Source organism: Peromyscus californicus, unplaced genomic scaffold (genome assembly GCF_007827085.1).
Source record: "Peromyscus californicus insignis strain IS unplaced genomic scaffold, ASM782708v3 Scaffold_11__1_contigs__length_118956290, whole genome shotgun sequence".
Lineage (NCBI taxonomy): Eukaryota > Metazoa > Chordata > Mammalia > Rodentia > Cricetidae > Peromyscus > Peromyscus californicus.
The window spans coordinates 68,071,325-68,089,008 of NW_026294402.1; the positions used below are offsets into that span (position 1 = coordinate 68,071,325).

At 48.7% G+C, this 17,684-nt stretch overlaps 1 protein-coding gene and 1 long non-coding RNA gene across 4 annotated transcripts; one reads left to right on the forward strand and one right to left on the reverse strand.

Moving 5' to 3' along the window:
• Positions 1–1,685: 1,685 nt before the first annotated feature.
• On the forward strand, positions 1,686–13,630 carry Khdc3l (KH domain containing 3 like, subcortical maternal complex member). 3 transcript variants are annotated; one of them, XM_052714259.1, is made up of 6 exons: positions 1,686–1,862; positions 2,063–2,508; positions 4,939–5,998; positions 6,192–6,371; positions 10,398–10,577; positions 10,762–13,630. In XM_052714259.1, the coding sequence occupies exons 3-6, from the start codon at positions 5,830–5,832 to the stop codon at positions 11,607–11,609; spliced, it is 1,377 nt and encodes a 458-aa protein (XP_052570219.1). In that variant the 5' UTR covers positions 1,686–1,862; positions 2,063–2,508; positions 4,939–5,829; the 3' UTR covers positions 11,610–13,630. The 3 variants fall into 3 exon arrangements, with proteins under 3 accessions (XP_052570219.1, XP_052570210.1, XP_052570226.1); XM_052714250.1 differs by having other exon boundaries at positions 2,063–5,998; XM_052714266.1 differs by lacking the exons at positions 1,686–1,862; positions 2,063–2,508; positions 4,939–5,998; positions 6,192–6,371 and adding an exon at positions 8,685–10,204.
• On the reverse strand, positions 6,239–16,590 carry LOC128095418 (uncharacterized). Its single transcript, XR_008213239.1, has 3 exons — positions 14,415–16,590; positions 10,444–10,557; positions 6,239–6,351 (listed from the first exon to the last, which is right to left on the reverse strand). It is a non-coding gene; the product is annotated as an uncharacterized LOC128095418 (long non-coding RNA).
• Positions 16,591–17,684: the final 1,094 nt, after the last annotated feature.

Genomic DNA, 17,684 nt, shown 5'->3' on the forward strand with positions numbered 1-17,684 from the left:
ACATAATTAAAAAGAATGAAAATAAAATAAATCGTTAAGCTTTAAATAAAGTTTTTTTTTGTTTGTTTTGTTTTCTTTTGTCATTGTTTGAGACAGGGTTTCTCTGTGTAGCTTTGGAGTCTGTCCTGGAACTCCCTGTGTAGACCAGGCTGGCCTTGAACTCACGGGTATCCACTTGCCTCTGCCTACCAAGTGATGGGATTAAAGGTGTGAGCCACCACCGCCCGGCAAATAATTTTATTTTCTTCAATCTCAACGGATAAACAAAGTGAACAGGAAACTAAATGGAAATATAATTCTGTTGTTTAGAGAAAGGAGGCACTACAAATGTAAGAATCTGTCTGGTTAGGAAGCCACGTGTGTGGAGTTGCCTTCACTAAACGTGTCTTCCTTTGTCCTGCCCAGCTGTCTCGAGAGAGTAAAAGAAATTGGGAAGTCCAGTGTGCTGGAGCATGTCTCAATTCCTGCCTGGGCAGGCTGCTTAGCAAGACCCTGTCTCAAAACCGAAAGAAATAGAAGGAAAAAGGATGAGGAGACTTGTTATCTAGGGGCAAGCAACTCAGAGCTAAGGTGCAGGGAATAGGTGAGACTTAATTGGTGGTCTTGAAATTAGTTAAGAGTCTGTCCTGATGTTGGGTAGACTGTTGTCAATTCCCTGTGTTGTTCACTTAGGGTGTCTGCTCCTTCCCAACACATATGGTTTTTTTTTTTTTTTTTTTTTTTTTTTTTTTCTCTCTTCGAGACAGGATTTCTCAGTGTAGCTTTGCATCTTTCCAGGATCACTTTCTATAGAACAGGCTGGCCTCGAACTCACAAAGAACCGCCTGGCTCTGCCTCCCAAGTGCTGGGATTAAAGGAGTGGGCCACCACCGCCCAGCTACACATATGGTTTTCGTTTTGGTTTTTGTTTTTTTTTTTTCCTTTTTGCTTTGTTTGATTTTTTTGAGACAGCATTTCTCTGTGTAGCCATGGCTGTCCTGGAACTCTCTCTGTAGAGGAGGCTAACCTCGAACTCGCAGAAATCCACCTGCCTCTGCCTTCAGTGTGCTAGGTTTAAAGGCCTGTGCCACTGCACCAGGCCCCAATCCCTCTAGCTGCAGCATCCCTCTCCCTCAGGTGCAGCCAGTGTATCTGAGAAGCTTTGAGGGGAGGCGGGGCTTCTGGGAGTGGGATGCAAGGCCTGAGATCCAATTGGAAGGACAAGAGCAGGGCGGGGCTAGCAAACCGCCCTTGAAATAGGGCTCACCAGAGCTGCTTCTTTCGGGTTTGCTTTACTGAGTTTGGAGTTGCACAGGCTGTTTGCAACGATATTGGTACAGTATGGCCGCCTTCAAGAGCTTTAAGTCGCTCGTCCAGCTGCAACACCAAGAAGGGACTTTATTTAAAGTGGTCGGAGACTCTAGAAAGTTGCCCAAGTGGTTCCATACTGAGCATCTGGATGACCCAGAAACAGTGTACGTGGATGCTTGGCTCGTGGAAAAGATGTTTGGTGAGTAACCTGGGAAGGGAAGGCACAGGCAACCTTTTTCCTGACTATGTCTGAGTATGTCCTGTAGAGAAAGCCTGTCCAGTGGCTGTGGTCCCCGGCTTACACCACCTGACCCAGCTGCCTCAACTTCTCAACAAATGTGCCAAGAAGTGGAAGCCACCTGACCCTGATGTTCTTCCTTTTTCCTGCTCAGGTAAGGATGGAGAGTACATCCCGCATGTGGAGTGTGTGACACGTACCGTGCTTCACGTGAACCAGTGGAACCCTGAAGAGGAAGCTGAGATTTTGATATTCGGGCCTCCTGATTACCAAAAGGACGTTTCCCAGATGATCTGGAACTTGGTTGATTATTTCTGCAAGCAAGTAATACAAGGTATGGGCTGGTGGGAATAGGTAGGGTTGTCCGACTCGGCAAGCCTTGGCTCCTGAGGAGGGATCCACTGGGGAAAGTGGGTTTTGGAAATGTTGGAGGCCAGATAGCCTTGTGTTTAGGAACCTTTGGCCCCTACTCCTGCCATGTCCCGGGGTGACTGCCCTTACCAGTCTCCTTACACTGCTTTTCTTCCAACACAGAGGAAGACTGTTCTCAAGAAACTGAGACCCAGTGTCTTCCTATGGCGGTTCGGGGGGCTGCTACCCAGCCGGCTCCGGTTGATGTCTGTGATCCTACCACCCAGCAGGCTCCTGTGGAGGTCCCTGATGCTGCCACCCAGCTGTCTCCGGTGGAGGACGCTGAGGCTGCTATCCAGGTGGCTCCAAAGGAGGATGGTGATGCCACCCAGTTGGCTCCAGTTGAGAACACTGAGGCTGCCACCCACCTGGCTCCTGTGAAGGGAGCTGATGCCACCCAGCTGGCTCCCGTGGAGGACACTGATGCCGCCACCCAGCTGGGTCCTGTGGTGGTCCATGAGGAGGCTAGTGAAGCTGCCACGGTGCACACGTCAGGGGAGGTCCATCAGGATGTCACTAAGCAGTCTCGCATTGAAGTCTGAGACTGCCACCCTTCCTAGCAGCACTCGGTAGAGGTCTCTGAGGTGGTTCTTGGCTGGGGTTGCGGGTTGGGGGGTTTACCGGTGGGGGGTACCTAGAGTTCTCCAGTGGAGAACCATGAGACTGGAGCCCAGCAGTCTTTGGATGTTAGTATTGAGCCTCCAAAGACTGCCTGGGTCCAGTTACCAGGTTATAAAGGTGACTCAGGTGTTGAACCAGGATAAATGTACACCCTCTAATCACAACACTGGGAGGCAGAGGCAGGGGCTCTCTCATTCCAGGCTAGTCTGGGATGAATGAGGCAGTGATCTTTAATCCCTGTGGAAGTCTCCAGACATCTTTTTCTGATTGTTTCGCCCTAGAAGTTGGGAGAATGGAGTAGGATCGTTTGTTTTCCCTAGAAGTTGGGAGAATGGAGTAGGATCATTTGTTTTCCCCTTGTGTTCAGTGTTTGCAAACACAATAAAAAATATTCCAATAAAGAATTGCACCCCCAAGGTGTTATTTGGATGATAGAAAGGGAACAGTGCTTCATCGGTCAAGTGCTATTGGACACCCTCACTATCTTCCTGAGGGTGGAATCTTCTGGATTGTTTGTCCCCACCCCAACACTCACAGGATCAAAGGCTTCCCTTGTTCCTTAACCCAGTACATCTGATAGGGATGGAGCTGCCTTGCAAGGCTGTTGAGTCTCCACCTGCTCTTTGACTCAAGGTGACTGGGGTTTGCAACCTGGTAATTGTTGGACCCCAAAGTTTAGGGTCTCAAGTGGGTGCCCCAAGAACCCAGACTCCAGTCTAGTTGATGCAACAGCATGAGGAATTTATTGAAGCTTCTGTACAGAAGGGCAAACTCTGCTCCTAAGAGCAAGAGCCGCATCTTACTGCAGCCACATGGGGGTTTTTAAAGGAAAAGCCCACAAAACCCACAAGATTACAATTCCCATACAATTTCGTTTCACAAGATCATGGTCTGATCACAGTGGGTACAGTCACGTCAACAAGTACATTCTTCCTGAAATCTCAAGGAGGGTATCAGGGCGGGAGTGGAGTTTACACAAAGGTCACAGTGGTCCTTCCTGGAACACCTGCAACTATCCCAGTCACAGTTGAGCACATCTCTTAACAGAAATCTTTTTACATTATTACATTGTTACAGGGGTGGTTGAATAATGGCTGAGTCAGGTGGCCCTTGGAACTAGTTTTTTTTTTTAGTTCCTTATTTCCTGGGGCTTGCGGGTGGGTGTAAGCCTGAAGGGTTAGGGTCTTTCATTGATTTGACAAAAACTGGCATCGAAAGGTCCATTTGGTTGTATCTAGTTGCCACTAGCTATTTCTGCTTTTGGTTGGTGTCCCTCTGGAGGGGGATTGGAGAGCTGGGACTGGAATACTGTTATCTTAGGGTCATCTCAATTTCCTGAACTTGGAGAGCTTGTGGGTTGAGTCTCCTTAGGAAGTCTGAGGTGGGGGCTGGAGAGATGGCTCAGAGGTTAAGAGCCCTGGCTGTTCTTCCAAAGGTCCTGAGTTCAATTCCCAGCAACCACATGGCGGCTGAAAAACATCTGTAATGAGATCTGGTTTCCTCTTTGGGCCTGCAGGGATACACTGTATACATAATAAATAAATCTAAAAAAAAGTCTGAGGTGGCTGGGTAGTGGAGGTGCATGCCTTTAATCCCAGCATTTGCGAGGCAGAGGCAGGTGGATCTTGAGTTTCAGGCCAGCCTGGTGTACAGAGCAAGATCCAGGACAGGCACCAAAACTACACAGAGAAACCTTGTCTTGAAAAACAAACTGTGTACAGTTCACTAGTTTGTAAGTATGTAGATATCTTGTTGGAGCTTTCGTAAGCAAGAGAGTTCAGGGGCTGGAGTGGTGATGCTCTCACAGATAAGAACCTGAACTAGGCCTACTGAGGCCCCTGAGTTTGATTGCTAGCACCTACATCAGGTGACTTATCTGCTTATAAGTACAATTCCGCTGGATGCAAAGCTTCTGGCCTCCCCAGGACAACTCCACTCACTAGTGCATAATACCAACATGCACACACATACCTACACATAATTAAAAAGGAATGAAAATAAAATAAAACTTAAAGCTTTAAATAAAGTTTTTTTGTTTTTTGTTTTGTTTTTTTGGTTGTTTGAGACAAGGTTTCTCTGTGTAGCTTTGGAGTCTGTCCTGGAACTCGCTGTGTAGACCTGGCTGGTCTTGAACTCAAAGAGATCAACCTGCCTTTGCCGCCCAAGTGATGGGATTAAAGGTTTGAGCCACCACTACCCGGCAAATAATTTCACTTTCTTCAATCTCAATGAATAAACAAAGTGAACAGGAAACTAAATGCAAATATAACTCCATTGTTTAGAGAAAGGAGGCACTACAAATGTAAAAATCTGTCTGGTTAGGAAGCCACGTGTGTGGAGTTGCCTTCACTAAACGTGTCTTCCTTTGTTCTGCCCAGCTGTCTCGAGAGAGTAAAAGAAATTGGGAAGTCCAGTGTGCTGGAGCATGTCTCAATTCCTACCTGGGCAGGCTGCTTAGCAAGACCCTGTCTCAAAACCGAAAGAAATAGAAGGAAAAAGGATGAGGAGACTTGTTATCTAGGGGCAAGCAACTCAGCTAAGGTGCATGGAATGGTGAGACTTAATTGGTGGTCTTGAAGTCAGGTAAGAGTCTGTCCTGATGTTGGGTAGACTGTTGTCAATTCCCTGTGTTGTTCACTTAGGGTGTCTGCTCCTTCCCAACACTTACGGTGTTTTTTTTTTTTTTTTTTTTTTTTTTTTCCCCTTGAGACAGGGTTTCTCTGTGTAGCTTTGTACCTGTCCTGGATCTCTTTCTATAGACCAGGCTGGCCTTGAACTCACAGAGATCTGCCTGGCTCTGCCTCCCAAGTGCTGGGATTAAAGGAGTGCCCCACCACCGCCCAGCTACACATATGGTTTTTTGTTTTTTTCCTTTTTGCTTTGTTTGATTTTTGAGACAGCATTTCTCTGTGTAGCCCTGGCTGTCCTGGAACTCTCTCTGTAGAGGAGGCTAACCTCGAACTCACAGAGATTCACCTGCCTCTGCCTTCAGTGTGCTGGGTTTAAAGGCCTGTGCCACTACACCAGGCCCCAATCCCTCTAGCTGCAGCATCCCTCTCTCCCAGGTGCAGCCAGTGTATCTGAGAAGCTTTGAGGGGAGGCGGGGCTTCTGGGAGTGGGACGCAAGGTCTGAGATCCAATTGGAAGGACAAGAGCAGGGCGGGGCTAGCAATCCGCCCTTGAAATAGGGCTCACCAGAGCTGCTGCTTTCGGGTTTGCTTTACTGAGTTTGGAGTTGCACAGGCTGTTTGCAATGATATTGGTACAGTATGGCCGCCTTCAAGAGCTTTAAGTCGCTCGTCCAGCTGCAACACCAAGAAGGGACTTTATTTAAAGTGGTCGGAGACTCTAGAAAGTTGCCCAAGTGGTTCCATACCGAGCATCTGGATGATCCAGAAACAGTGTATGTGGATGCTTGGCTCGTGGAAAAGATGTTTGGTGAGTAACCTGGGAAGGGAAGGCACAGGCAACCTTTTTCCTGACTATGTCTGAGTATGTCCTGTAGAGAAAGCCTGTCCAGTGGCTGTGGTCCCCGGCTTACACCACCTGACCCAGCTGCCTCAACTTCTCAACAAATGTGCCAAGAAGTGGAAGCCACCTGACCCTGATGTTCCTCCTTTTCCCTGCTCAGGTAAGGATGGAGAGTACATCCCGCATGTGGAGTGTGTGACACGTACCGTGCTTCACGTGAACCAGTGGAACCCTGAAGAGGAAGCTGAGATTTTGATATTCGGGTCTCCTGATTACCAAAAGGACGTTTCCCAGATGATCTGGAACTTGGTTGACTATTTCTGCAAGCAAGCAATACAAAGTATGGATTAGGGTTGTTCTGCCCGGCAAGCCTTGGCTCCTTAGGAGGGATCCACTGGGGAAAGTGGGTTTTGGAAATGTTGGAGGCCAGATAGCCCTGTGTTTAGGAACCTTTGGCCTCTACTCCTGTACGTCCCAGGGGTGACTGCCCTTACCAGTCTCCTTACACTGCTTTTCTTCCAACACAGAGGAAGACTGTTCTCAAGAGACTGAGACCCAGTGTCTTCTTGTGGCAGTTCGGGAGTCTGCCACCCAGCTGCCTCGATGGAGGACGCTGAGGCTGCTCCCCAGCAGGCTCCCATGGAGGACCCTAAGTCTGCCCCCCAGTGTCTCCGGTGGAGGATGCTGAGGCTGCCCCCCAGCTAGCTGCCTCTGGTGGAGGCCGCAGAAGTTGCCACCCAGCTGCCTTCTGTGGACGACACTGATGCTGCCACTGAGGTGTCCCTGCTGGAGGATGGTGATGTCACCCGAGCCAGCTGGGTGAAGGACAGTACTGCCACCCAGCTGGCTCTGGTGGAGGACGCTGATGCTGCCACCCAACTGGTTCCTGTGGTGGTCCATGAGGAGGCTAGTGAAGCTGTCAAAACCCATACTTCATGGGAGATCCATCAGGATGTCACTAAGCAGTCTCCCATTGAAGTCTGTGAGGCTGACACCCTCCCTAGCAGCGCTCTGTAGAGGTCTCTGAGGTGGTTCTTGGCAGGGGTCGCAGGTTTGGGGGTTTACCGTTTGGGGGGTACCCAGAGTTCCTCAGTGGAGAACCATGTGACTGGAGCCCAGCAGTCTTTGGATGTTAGTATTGAGCCTCCAAAGGCTTCCTGGGCCCAGTTACCAGGTTATAAAGGTGACTCAGGTGTTGAACCAGGATAGATGTACACCCTCTAATCATAACACTGGGAGGCAGAGGCAGGGGGTCCCTAGTTCCAGGCTAGTCTGGGATGAATGAGGCAGTGATCTTTAATTCCTACGGAAGTCTCCTGACATCTTTTTCTGATTGTTTCGCCCTAGAAGTGGGAGAATGGAGTAGGATTGTTTGTATCCCCTAGTGTTCAGTGTTTGCAAACACAAAAAATATTCCAATAAAGAATTGCATCCCCAGGGTGTGTTATTGGGATGGTAGAAAGGGAACAGTGCTTCATCGGTCAAGTGCTGTTGGACACCCTCACTATCTTCCTGAGGGTGGAATCTTCTGGATTGTTTGTCCCCACCCCAACACTCACAGGAACAAAGGCTTCCCTTGTTCCTTAACCCAGTATATCTGATAGGGATGGAGCTGCCTTGCAAGGCTGTTGAGTCTCCACCGGCTCTTTGACTCAAGGTGACTCACATGGACAGGGGTTTGCAACATGGTTTTTTGACAAAAACTGGCTTTGAAAGGTTCATTTGGTTGTATCTAGTTGCCACTAGCTACTTCTGCTTTTGGTTGGTGTCCCTCTGGGAGGGGCATTGGAGGACTGGGACTGGAATGCTGTTATCTTAGGGTCATGTGAATTTTCTGAACTTGGAGAGCTTGTGGGTGAGTCTCCTTCGGAAGTCTGAGGTGGCTGGGCAGTGGTGGTGCACGCCTGTAATCCCAGCATTTGCGTCGCAGACGCAGGTGGATCTTGAGTTCCAGGCCAGCCCTTGTACAGTGCAAGGTTCAGGACAGGCACCAAAACTACACAGAGAGACCTTGTCTTGAAAAACAAATTGTGCACAGTTCACTAGTTTGTAAGTATGTAGATATCCTGTTGGACCTTTCCTAAGCAAGAGAGTTCAGGGACTGGAGTGGTGATGTTTTCACAGTTAAGAAGCTGAACTAGGCCTACTGAGGCCCCTGATTTTTTTCCTAGCACCTACATCAGGTGACTCAACTGCTTATAACTCCAATTCCGCTGGATGCAAAGCTTCTGGCCTCCCCAGGACAACTCCACTCACTAGTGCATAGTACCAACATGCACACACACCTACACATAATTAAAAAGAATGAAAATAAAATAAATCGTAAAGCTTTGAATATAACGTTTTTATTTATTTTTGTTCATTGTTTGAGACAGGGTTTCTCTGTGTAGCTTTGGAGTCTGTCCTGGAACTCCCTGTGTAGACCAGGCTGGCTTTGAACTCAGAGATCCACCTGCCCCAGCCTCCCAAGTGCTGGGATTAAAGGTGTGAGCCACCACTGCCCGGCAAATAATTTCATTTTCTTAAATCTCAACAGATAAACAAAGTGAACAGGAAACTAAATGGAACAATAGAATTATATTTCCATTTAGTTTCCTGTTCACTTTGTTTATCTGTTGAGATTTAAGAAAATGAAATTATTTGCCGGGCAGTGGTGGCTCACACCTTTAATCCCAGCAAATTCTGTTGTTTAGAGAAAGGAGGCACTACAAACGTAAGAATCTGTCTGGTTAGGAAGCCACGTGTGTGGAGTTGCCTTCACTAAACGTGTCTTCCTTTGTTCTGCCCAGCTGTCTCGAGAGAGTAAAAGAAATTGGGAAGTCCAGTGTGCTGGAGCATGTCTCAATTCCTACCTGGGCAGGCTGCTTAGCAAGACCCTGTCTCAAAACCGAAAGAAATAGAAGGAAAAAGGATGAGGAGACTTGTTATCTAGGGACAAGCAACTCAGAGCTAAGGTGCATGGAATGGTGAGACTTAATTGGTGGTCTTGAAGTCAGGTAAAAGTCTGTCCTGATGTTGGGTAGACTGTTGTCAATTCCCTGTGTTGTTCACTTAAGGTGTCTGCTCCTTCCCAACACATACGGTGGTTTTTTTTTTTTTTTTCTCTCTTCGAGACAGGGTTTCTCTGTGTAGCTTTGTACCTGTCCTGGATCTCTTTCTATAGACCAGGCTGGCCTTGAACTCACAGAGATCTGCCTGGCTCTGCCTCCCAAGTGCTGGGATTAAAGGTGTGTGCCACCACCGCCCAGTTACACATATGGTTTTTGTTTTGTTTTTTTTGAGACAGGGTTTCTCTGTCTGGCTTTGGGCCTTTTCGGGAACTCACTTGGTAGCGCAGGCTGGCCTTGAACTCACATAGATCAGCTTGGATCTGCCTCCCAAGTGCTGGGATTAAAGGTGTGTGCCATCACCGCCCAGCTACACATATATTTTTGTTTGTTTGTTGTTTTTGGTTTTTTTTTTAGACAGGGTTTTGCTGTGTAGCTTTGCGCCTGTCCTGGAATTCACTCGGTAGCCCAGGCTGGCCTTGAACTCACATAGAGCCGCCTGGCTCTGCTTCCCAAGTGCTGGGATTAAAGGCGTGGGCCACCACCGCCCTGCCACATGTTTTTTTTTTTTTTTCCTTTTTGTTTTGTTTGATTTTTGAGACAGCATTTCTCTGTGTAGCCCTGGCTGTCCTGGAATTGTAGAGGAGACTGCTTTTGAACTCACAGAGATCCACCTGCCTCTGCCTGGGTTTAAAGCCCTGTGCCACTACACCAGGCCCCAATCCCTCTAGCTGCAGCATCCCTCTCTCCCAGGTGCAGCCAGTGTCTCTGGGAGGCTTTGAGGGGAGGCGGGGCTTCTGGGAGTGGGATGCAAGGCCTGAGATCCAATTGGAAGGACAAGAGTGGGGCGGGGCTAGCAAACCGCCCTTGAAATATGGGTCACCAGCGCGGACTCTTTAGGGTTTGCTTTACTGAGTTTGGAGTTGCACAGGCTGTTTGCAACGATATTGGTTTAGTATGGCTGCCCATAAGAGCTTTAAGTCTCTCGTCCAGCTGCAACACCAAGAAGGGACTTTATTTAAAGTGGTCGGAGACTTTAGAAAGCTGCCCAAGTGGTTCCATCCCGAGCATCTGGATGATCCAGTAATAGTGTACGTGGATGCTTGGCTCGTGGAAAAGATGTTTGGTGAGTAACCTGGGAAGGGAAGGCACAGGCAACCTTTTTCCTGACTATGTCTGAGTATGTCCTGTAGAGAAAGCCTGTCCAGTGGCTGTGGTCCCCGGCTTACACCACCTGACCCAGCTGCCTCAACTTCTGAACGAATGTGCCAAGAAGTAGAAGCCACCTGACCCTGATGTTCCTCCTTTTCCCTGCTCAGGTAAGGATGGAGAGTACATCCCGCATGTGGAGTGTGTGACACGTACCGTGCTTCACGTGAACCAGTGGAACCCTGAAGCAGAAGCTGAGATTTTGATATTCGGGCCTCCTGATTACCAAAAGGACGTTTCCCAGATGATCTGGAACTTGGTTGACTATTTCTGCAAGCAAGCAATACAAAGTATGGATTAGGGTTGTTCTGCTCGGCAAGCCTTGGCTCCTTGGGAGGGATCCACTGGGGAAAGTGGGTTTTGGAAATGTTGGAGGCCAGATAGCCCTGTGTTTAGGAACCTTTGGCCCCTACTCCTGTACGTCCCAGGGGTGACTGCCCTTAGTCTCCTTACACTGCTTTTCTTCCAACACAGAGGAAGACTGTTCTCAAGAGACTGAGACCCAGTGTCGTCCTGTGTCTGCCACCCAGTTGTCTCATTGGAGAAAGCTGAAACCGCCACCCAGCTGGCTCCCGTGGAGGTTCCTCACTCTGCATTCCCAGCTGTCTCCAGTGGAGGACGCTGAGGCTGCTACCCAACTGGCTGCGGTTGAGGTTCGTGTTGCTGCCACCCAGCAGGCTCCCGTGGAGGAATCCGAGGCTGCCCCCCAGCTGTCTCCTGTGGCGGATGCCGAGGCTGCCCCCGAGCTGTCTCCGGTGCAGGGCGCAGAGGCTGCCACCCAGCAGGCTCCGGTGGAGGACCCTGAGGCTGCCACCCAGGTGTCTCCGGTGGAGCACGCCGAGGCTGCCACCCAGGTGTCTCCGGTGGAGCACGCCGAGGCTGCCACCCAGGTGTCTCCGGTGGAGCACGCCGAGGCTGCCACCCAGGTGTCTCCGGTGGAGCACGCCGAGGCTGCCACCCAGCAGGCTCCGGTGGAGGACGCTGAGGCTGCCATCCAGCTGGCTCCTGTGGGTGACTCTGAGGCTTTCACTCACCTGTCTCCTTTGGAGGACGCTGAGACTTTCACCCACCTGGCTCCGGTGGAGGTCAGTGATGCCGCCACCCAGCTGGGTCCTGTGGCGGTCCATGAGGCTAGTGAAGGTGCCACCGTGCACACTTCATGTGAAGTCCATCAGGATGTCACTAAGCAGTCTGCCATTGAAGTCTGTGAGGCTGCAACCCCCCCTAGCAGCACTCTGTGGAGTTTTCTGTGGTGGTTCTTGCCAGGGGTGGTTGTGGATGAGGGTGGGTGTTGTGGGGATGTACCTAGGGAGAGTACCTAGAGTTGTCTAGTGGAGATCCATGAGACTGGAGCCCAGCAGTCTTTGGATGTTAGTATTGAGTCTCCAAAGTCTGCCTAGGAACTAGTTACCACCTTATAAAGGTGACTCAGCCAGGATAAATGTACACACTTCTAATCCCAGCACTGGGAGGCAGAAGCAGGGGGTCCCTAGTTCCAGGCTAGTCTGGGATGAATGAGGCAGTGATCTTTAATCCCTGCGGAAGTCTCCTGACATCTTTTTCTATAGAAGTTGGGAGAATGGAGTAGGATCGTTTGTTTTCCCTTGTGTTCAGTGTTTGCAAACACAATTAAAAATATTCCAATAAAGAATTGCACCCCCAAGGTGTGTTATTTGGATGGTAGAAAGGGAACATTGCTCCATCAGTCAAGTGCTGTTGGACACCCTCACTATCTTCCTGAGGGTGGAATCTTCTGGATTGTTTGTCCCCACCCCAACACTCACAGGAACAAAGGCTTCCCTTGTCCCTTACCCAGTATATCTGATAGGGATGGAGCTGCCTTGCAAGGCTGTTGAGTCTCCAGGGGCTCATTGACTCTAGGTGACTCGCGTGGACTCGGGTTTGCAACATTGTTATTTGACAAAAACTGCCTTTGAAAGGTCCATTTGGTAGTATCTAGTTGCCACTGCCTAATTCTGGTTTTGGCTTGTTCCCTTCTGGCAAGGGACGTTTGGAGGGCTGGGACTGGAATGCTGTTATCTTAGGGTCATGTGAATTTCCTGAACTTGGAGAGCTTGTGGGTTGAGTCTCCTTAGGAAGTGAGGTGGCTGGGGGGGGGGGGTGCATGCCTGTAATTCCAGCATTTGGGAGGCAGAGGCAGGTGGATCTTGAGTTTGAGGGTATCCTGGTCTACAGAGAGTTCCAGGACAGTTAAACAAGTCTGAGGTGGAGGCAGCTGAGTGTTCTAGATTTTCACAGAAGTATTCAACTGGTAGGGCTAACAGCTAGCAGGAATAATTATTTTTCATTTAAAAATGCCAGGAGGCAAGGTTGTGCTGTTGCATGCCTTTAGTCCCAGCCCTTGGCAGTCTCGAGCAGGCAGACCTCTGGAAGTTCAGGGTCATCCTGGTTTACTCAGCAAGTTCTAGGATAGCCAGAGCCGCACAATGAGACCTTGTATCAAATTCTAGGAGATAGCCTGGCAGTGGTGGCGCATGCCTTTAATCCCAGCACTCAGTAGGCAGAGCCAGGTGGATCTCTGAGTTCGAGGCCAGCCTGGGCTACAGAGTGAGATTCAGGACAGGCACCAAAACTACACAGAGAAACTCTGTCTTGAAAAACAAACAAAAATCACTGAGGAGTGGAGAGCAAAGCTTGGGTTTGTCACACGTGAGACAGAACTTGCAACTTCTGGGTGACAGGTGAATGTAGAGATGACTTGAGGATGGGATACCGACTTTAAGGAACCTCTCTGTGGCCAGGCTTTCTCTCTGAGGCAGAGTCTCACTGTAGCTCTGGCTGGCCTATGACTCACACTACAGTCCAGGTTGGCTTAGAACTGGAGATCTGTTTGCCTCTGCCTCCTGAGTGCTAGGTAAAAAGATTCTTCAGGCCGGGTGTGGTGGCACACGCCTTTAATCGAAGCACTTGTGAGGCAGAGCCAGGCGGATCTCTGAGTTCAAGGCTAGCCTGGGCTACAGGAAAGGCGCAAAGCTACACAGAGAAACCCTGTCTCAAAAAAAAAAATTCTTCAGAATGAAATCTTTTACTTTTGCTATGATGTAGCATAGTACTAATAGTACTAAGTACTCCCCTGCATGCACAAGGCCCTGACTTTGATCTCTAGCACCAAAGGAAACAGATGCAGGTGATTTTATCTGTTTTCTTGAGAAGAGATCTCATTATGTAGCCCTGGCTGGCCTGAAACTCGGCTCTGCCTGCCTCTCCTGGGATTAAAGACATGTGCCACCACATCAGGTCTTCATTTCGTTAGTGGAAACAGGGTGACTATAGCCCAGGCCTTGAACTCATGTAGCTGCAGAATCAGCTTTTTTTTTTTTTTTTTTTTTTTTTTTGAGACAAGATCTTTGTAGCACTGGCATTTCTGGAACAAGCTGTAGAACAGGTTGGCTTTGAACTCAGATCTGCCTGCCTCTGCCTCCTGAGTGCTGGGATTAAAGGAGTCTACCACCACCACCACCCAGCTGACCCTGAACTCTTGATCTACCTGTCTCTACCTCCTAAATGATGGGGTTATAGGAGTATGATACTGCATCTGGCCAGTTTTCAAGATTTTAGACCATAACTATTTAATTTTTTTCTCGGAGCTGAGGACCGAACCCAGGGCCTTGCGCTTGCTAGGCAAGCGCTCTACCACTGAGCTAAATCCCCAGCCCCAAATTTCGAGCCCAGCAAACCATGGAGAACAAGCCAGTAAGCAGGGCTCCTCCGTGGCCTCTGATTCAGCTCCTGCCTCAGGTTCCAGCCTTGAGTTCCTACTGACTTCTCTCAGCCATGGGCTCTTTTTTTTTTTTTTTTTTTTTGAGACAGGGTTTCTCTGTAGTTTTGTGCCTTTCCTGGAACTCACTTTGTAGACCAGGCTGGCCTCGAACTCCCAGAGATCTGCCTGCCTCTGCCTCCCGAGTGCTGGGATTAAAGGCGTGCGCCACCACCGCCTGGCCATAACTATTATCTTTTACCTTTCATAAACAGTATAAATGGGTTTCATGGTGGTATGGACTTTGACATTTGCCGTAAGTACCTTTGTCCCCATCTTAGGGTTTCTATTGTGGCAACAAAACACACCGTGATCAAAAAGCAAGTTGCTTTTTGCATTTGTTGCTTACCTTTTAGCATTTGTTCATCACTGAAGGAAGGCAGGGCAGGAACTCAAGCAGGGCAGGGTCCTGGAGGCAGGAGCTGATGCAGAGGCCATGGAGGGGTGCTGCTTACTGGCTCGCTTCCCATGGCTTGCTCAGGCCACCTTAGAGAACCCAGGACCAGCAGCCCAGGGATGGCACCACACACTATGGGCTGGGCCCTCCCCCATTGATCACTAAATGAGAAAATGCCTTATTGCTGGATCTCACGGAGACATTTCTTCAACTGAGGGTCCTTCTGATGATGCTAGCTTGTGTCAGGTTGACACACAAAACCAGCCAGTACAGTCTCTTTCCGCTTTTAGTTTATTTGCATTGAGATCCTCTGTAATGCAAGAAAATGTGTGAGGTTCGTCTTTCTGAAATGGCCTTTAAATTTTTTGATGTGTTGCCCTTCATCTGTTTTCCTGTAAATGCCTTCCTCTCCCACAGGTCTTGGTCTGCTGGCTTGTGGAGGTTTCACTGCTCCAGCCTCCAAAGCAGTAGGATTGATTACACTACATTACTCTCGGCAGGTTTCATGGGGTTGTGACAGGGTCTCCCACTGTAGCCGAGGCTGGCCTGGGACTTGTGGTAATGCTCCCTCCTCAGCTTCCTAAGTGATGGGACTATAGGTTCTTGCGGGGATAGGAAGTAAGGGTTGTGATGGTCTCATGAAGCCCGGGTTATCGAGTTTGCTACATAGTGGAAGATGACCTTGAATTTCTGGCTTTCCTGCCTCTGTTTCCCAATGCTGGGATTACAGTGCACCACCGCAGGAGTTTTCAGATTCCTGTTTTACAGGAAAGACTACAAAGTCGCAGATCGGGAATGAAATGGATACAGTGAAGAAACCCAAACAGCCACTCCATGGGTGAAAAAGAAAGTTATTCTAAATTGCCAAGGCTGTGTCTCCAGGAGAGCAGAAGAGGGCAGGGGGAGCTGGAGGGGGTATTATGACATCTCCTGGGTTTTATGGGACCTAGGAGGGAGGGAGCCTGTGAGCTAGATGAGGGCTTGGGTAGGGACTGAGGGGTCAACCTTGACGTGCTAATAGGCACCACAGTTGTGTTAATGAGAGCCATACATCCCTTTGCCAGAGAGAATGACTCCTTTTAGCAGAAGGAACTATCTTCAAGCCCCCTTTTTTCCAGAGATAAGGGGAATTCTTTTTACAGGTAGGAACTATCAAGTCCCTGAGGGAATGCTGGCTTTCACAGATGTGTCTGAGGGGACTTTGAAAGGAATATGGTAATGTGTGCAAGAAATGTCCTTGGTTGGAGACAGTACAAGAGGCCTGATTCTCCTCTCTTCCGTGTGTGTTTGTGTGTGTGTGTGTGTGTGTGTGTATAACTAGCATTTTGAACATATCAGGCAGGTACTCTATAACTGGGCTATTCCCAGACACTTTTTTTTTTTTTTTTTGAGACATGGTCTTATAGCCCAGGCTGACCTGGTATTCATTATATAGCCAAGGATATCATTGAATTTCTGATCCTTTTGCCTCCACCTTCCAAGAGCTAGGATATAGGTGTGTGCCACCACCAGGCAGATCAACTGCTCTTAAGCACAGAGCCATATCTCCAGCCTTATGTACATTATTTTTTTAAAAATATATTTATTTTATTATGTATACCATGTTCTGCCTGCATGTATCTCTGCAGACCAGAAGAGGGCACCAGATCTCATTACAGATGGCTGTGAGCCACCCTGTGGTTGCTGGGAATTGAACTCAGGACCTTTGGAAGAACAGTCAGTGCTCTTAACTGCTGAGCCATCTCTCTAGGCCCCTCGTGTAAATTAATTTTAAAATTAAGATACCGGTCTCTTCCCTCTCCCTCACTAATATCCACTCTGCCCCAGTCTTGCTGTGTTGCCAAAGATATCTACGCTGGCTAGTTTTTATGTCAATATGACACAAGTAACAGTCATTACGGAAGTGGGGACCTCAGCTGAGAAGCTGGGTGGTGGTGGTACACACCTTTAATCCCAGCACTCAGATTCTGAGTTCAAAGCCAGCCTGGTCTATTGAGTCAGTTCCAGGACAGCCAGGGCTACACAGAGAAACCCTGCCTCAAAAAACCCAAAATAATAAAACCAGTTTGTCCTTCATCTTGTGGTGAACTCCAACCACAAAATTATTTCTTTGCTGCATTGTAACTGATTTTGCTACTGTTATCTTTTTTTTTTTTTTTTTTTGGTTTTTCGAGACAGGGTTTTTCTGTGTAGTTTTGGTGCCTATCCTGGATCTCACTCTGTAGACCAGGCTGGCCTTGAACTCCCAGAGATCTGCCTGCCTCTGCCTCCGGAGTGCTGGGATTAAAGGTGTGCACCACCACCGCCACCGGGCTCTGTTATGAATCTTAATGTAAATAACTGATATGCTACCCTCAAGGGGGGGGTCGAGACCCTAGGACTATCAGCGTGGCTATATATCCATTATACAAAAATGTAGAAAACAGTTTACAGACTAAAAGGAGCAGTTAGAGACTGGAAGTGTCCTAGTTATTTTTCTGTTACCATGAGAAAACACCATAACCAAGGCAGCTCACAGAAGCCTTTGGTGGTGCTTACAGTTTCAGGAGGAGTCCATGACTGCCATAGCAAAGAGCATGGCAGCCGGCAGGCGTGGCACTGGAGCAGCAGCTGGACGCTTACAGCCAAGCACAAGGTAGAGAGGGCAGTAACGAGGTGTGGTATATGGGCTCTTAACCTCAAAGTCACGCCAGGGGCACTCCCAACAAGGCCAAGACAGGCAGACAACTTATTTCATTCTTCAGTTGCACAGTCTGGGAACTGAGGCCCAAGGCATCAGAATTTTGATGTTCTGTTCAGTGAGATCAACTCAGGGGCGGAAGACCATATGGATTTTGGGGATATGGTCAATGGTAGATACTTGCCTAGCATGCTCAAGTCCTTGGGTTTGATTCTAGCACACGGGAAAAGTGGTAAAACTACTAACTTTTGGTCAGGATGATAGGCCAGGCCAGCAGGATAGGAAGGTAGGCAAGCCTGCAGAGCAGCTTTGTATAGTCTGAGATCCATAACACAGGGCATATGCCATTGTCAATTTTCTCGGAGCCACACTTCAAAACCTGAAAAAACAGGCAAAAGTTTTCCTCTTTCTTTGACAAGGGCTCAACAAGTAGTTGTGGCTTACAGGAAACTTGCTAAGTAATGTCTAGAACCTACAGAGGTCTCTCCTGCAGCCTACCTTTGCATCCTGAGTGCTGGTGTTAAGGACATGCACCACTGCAC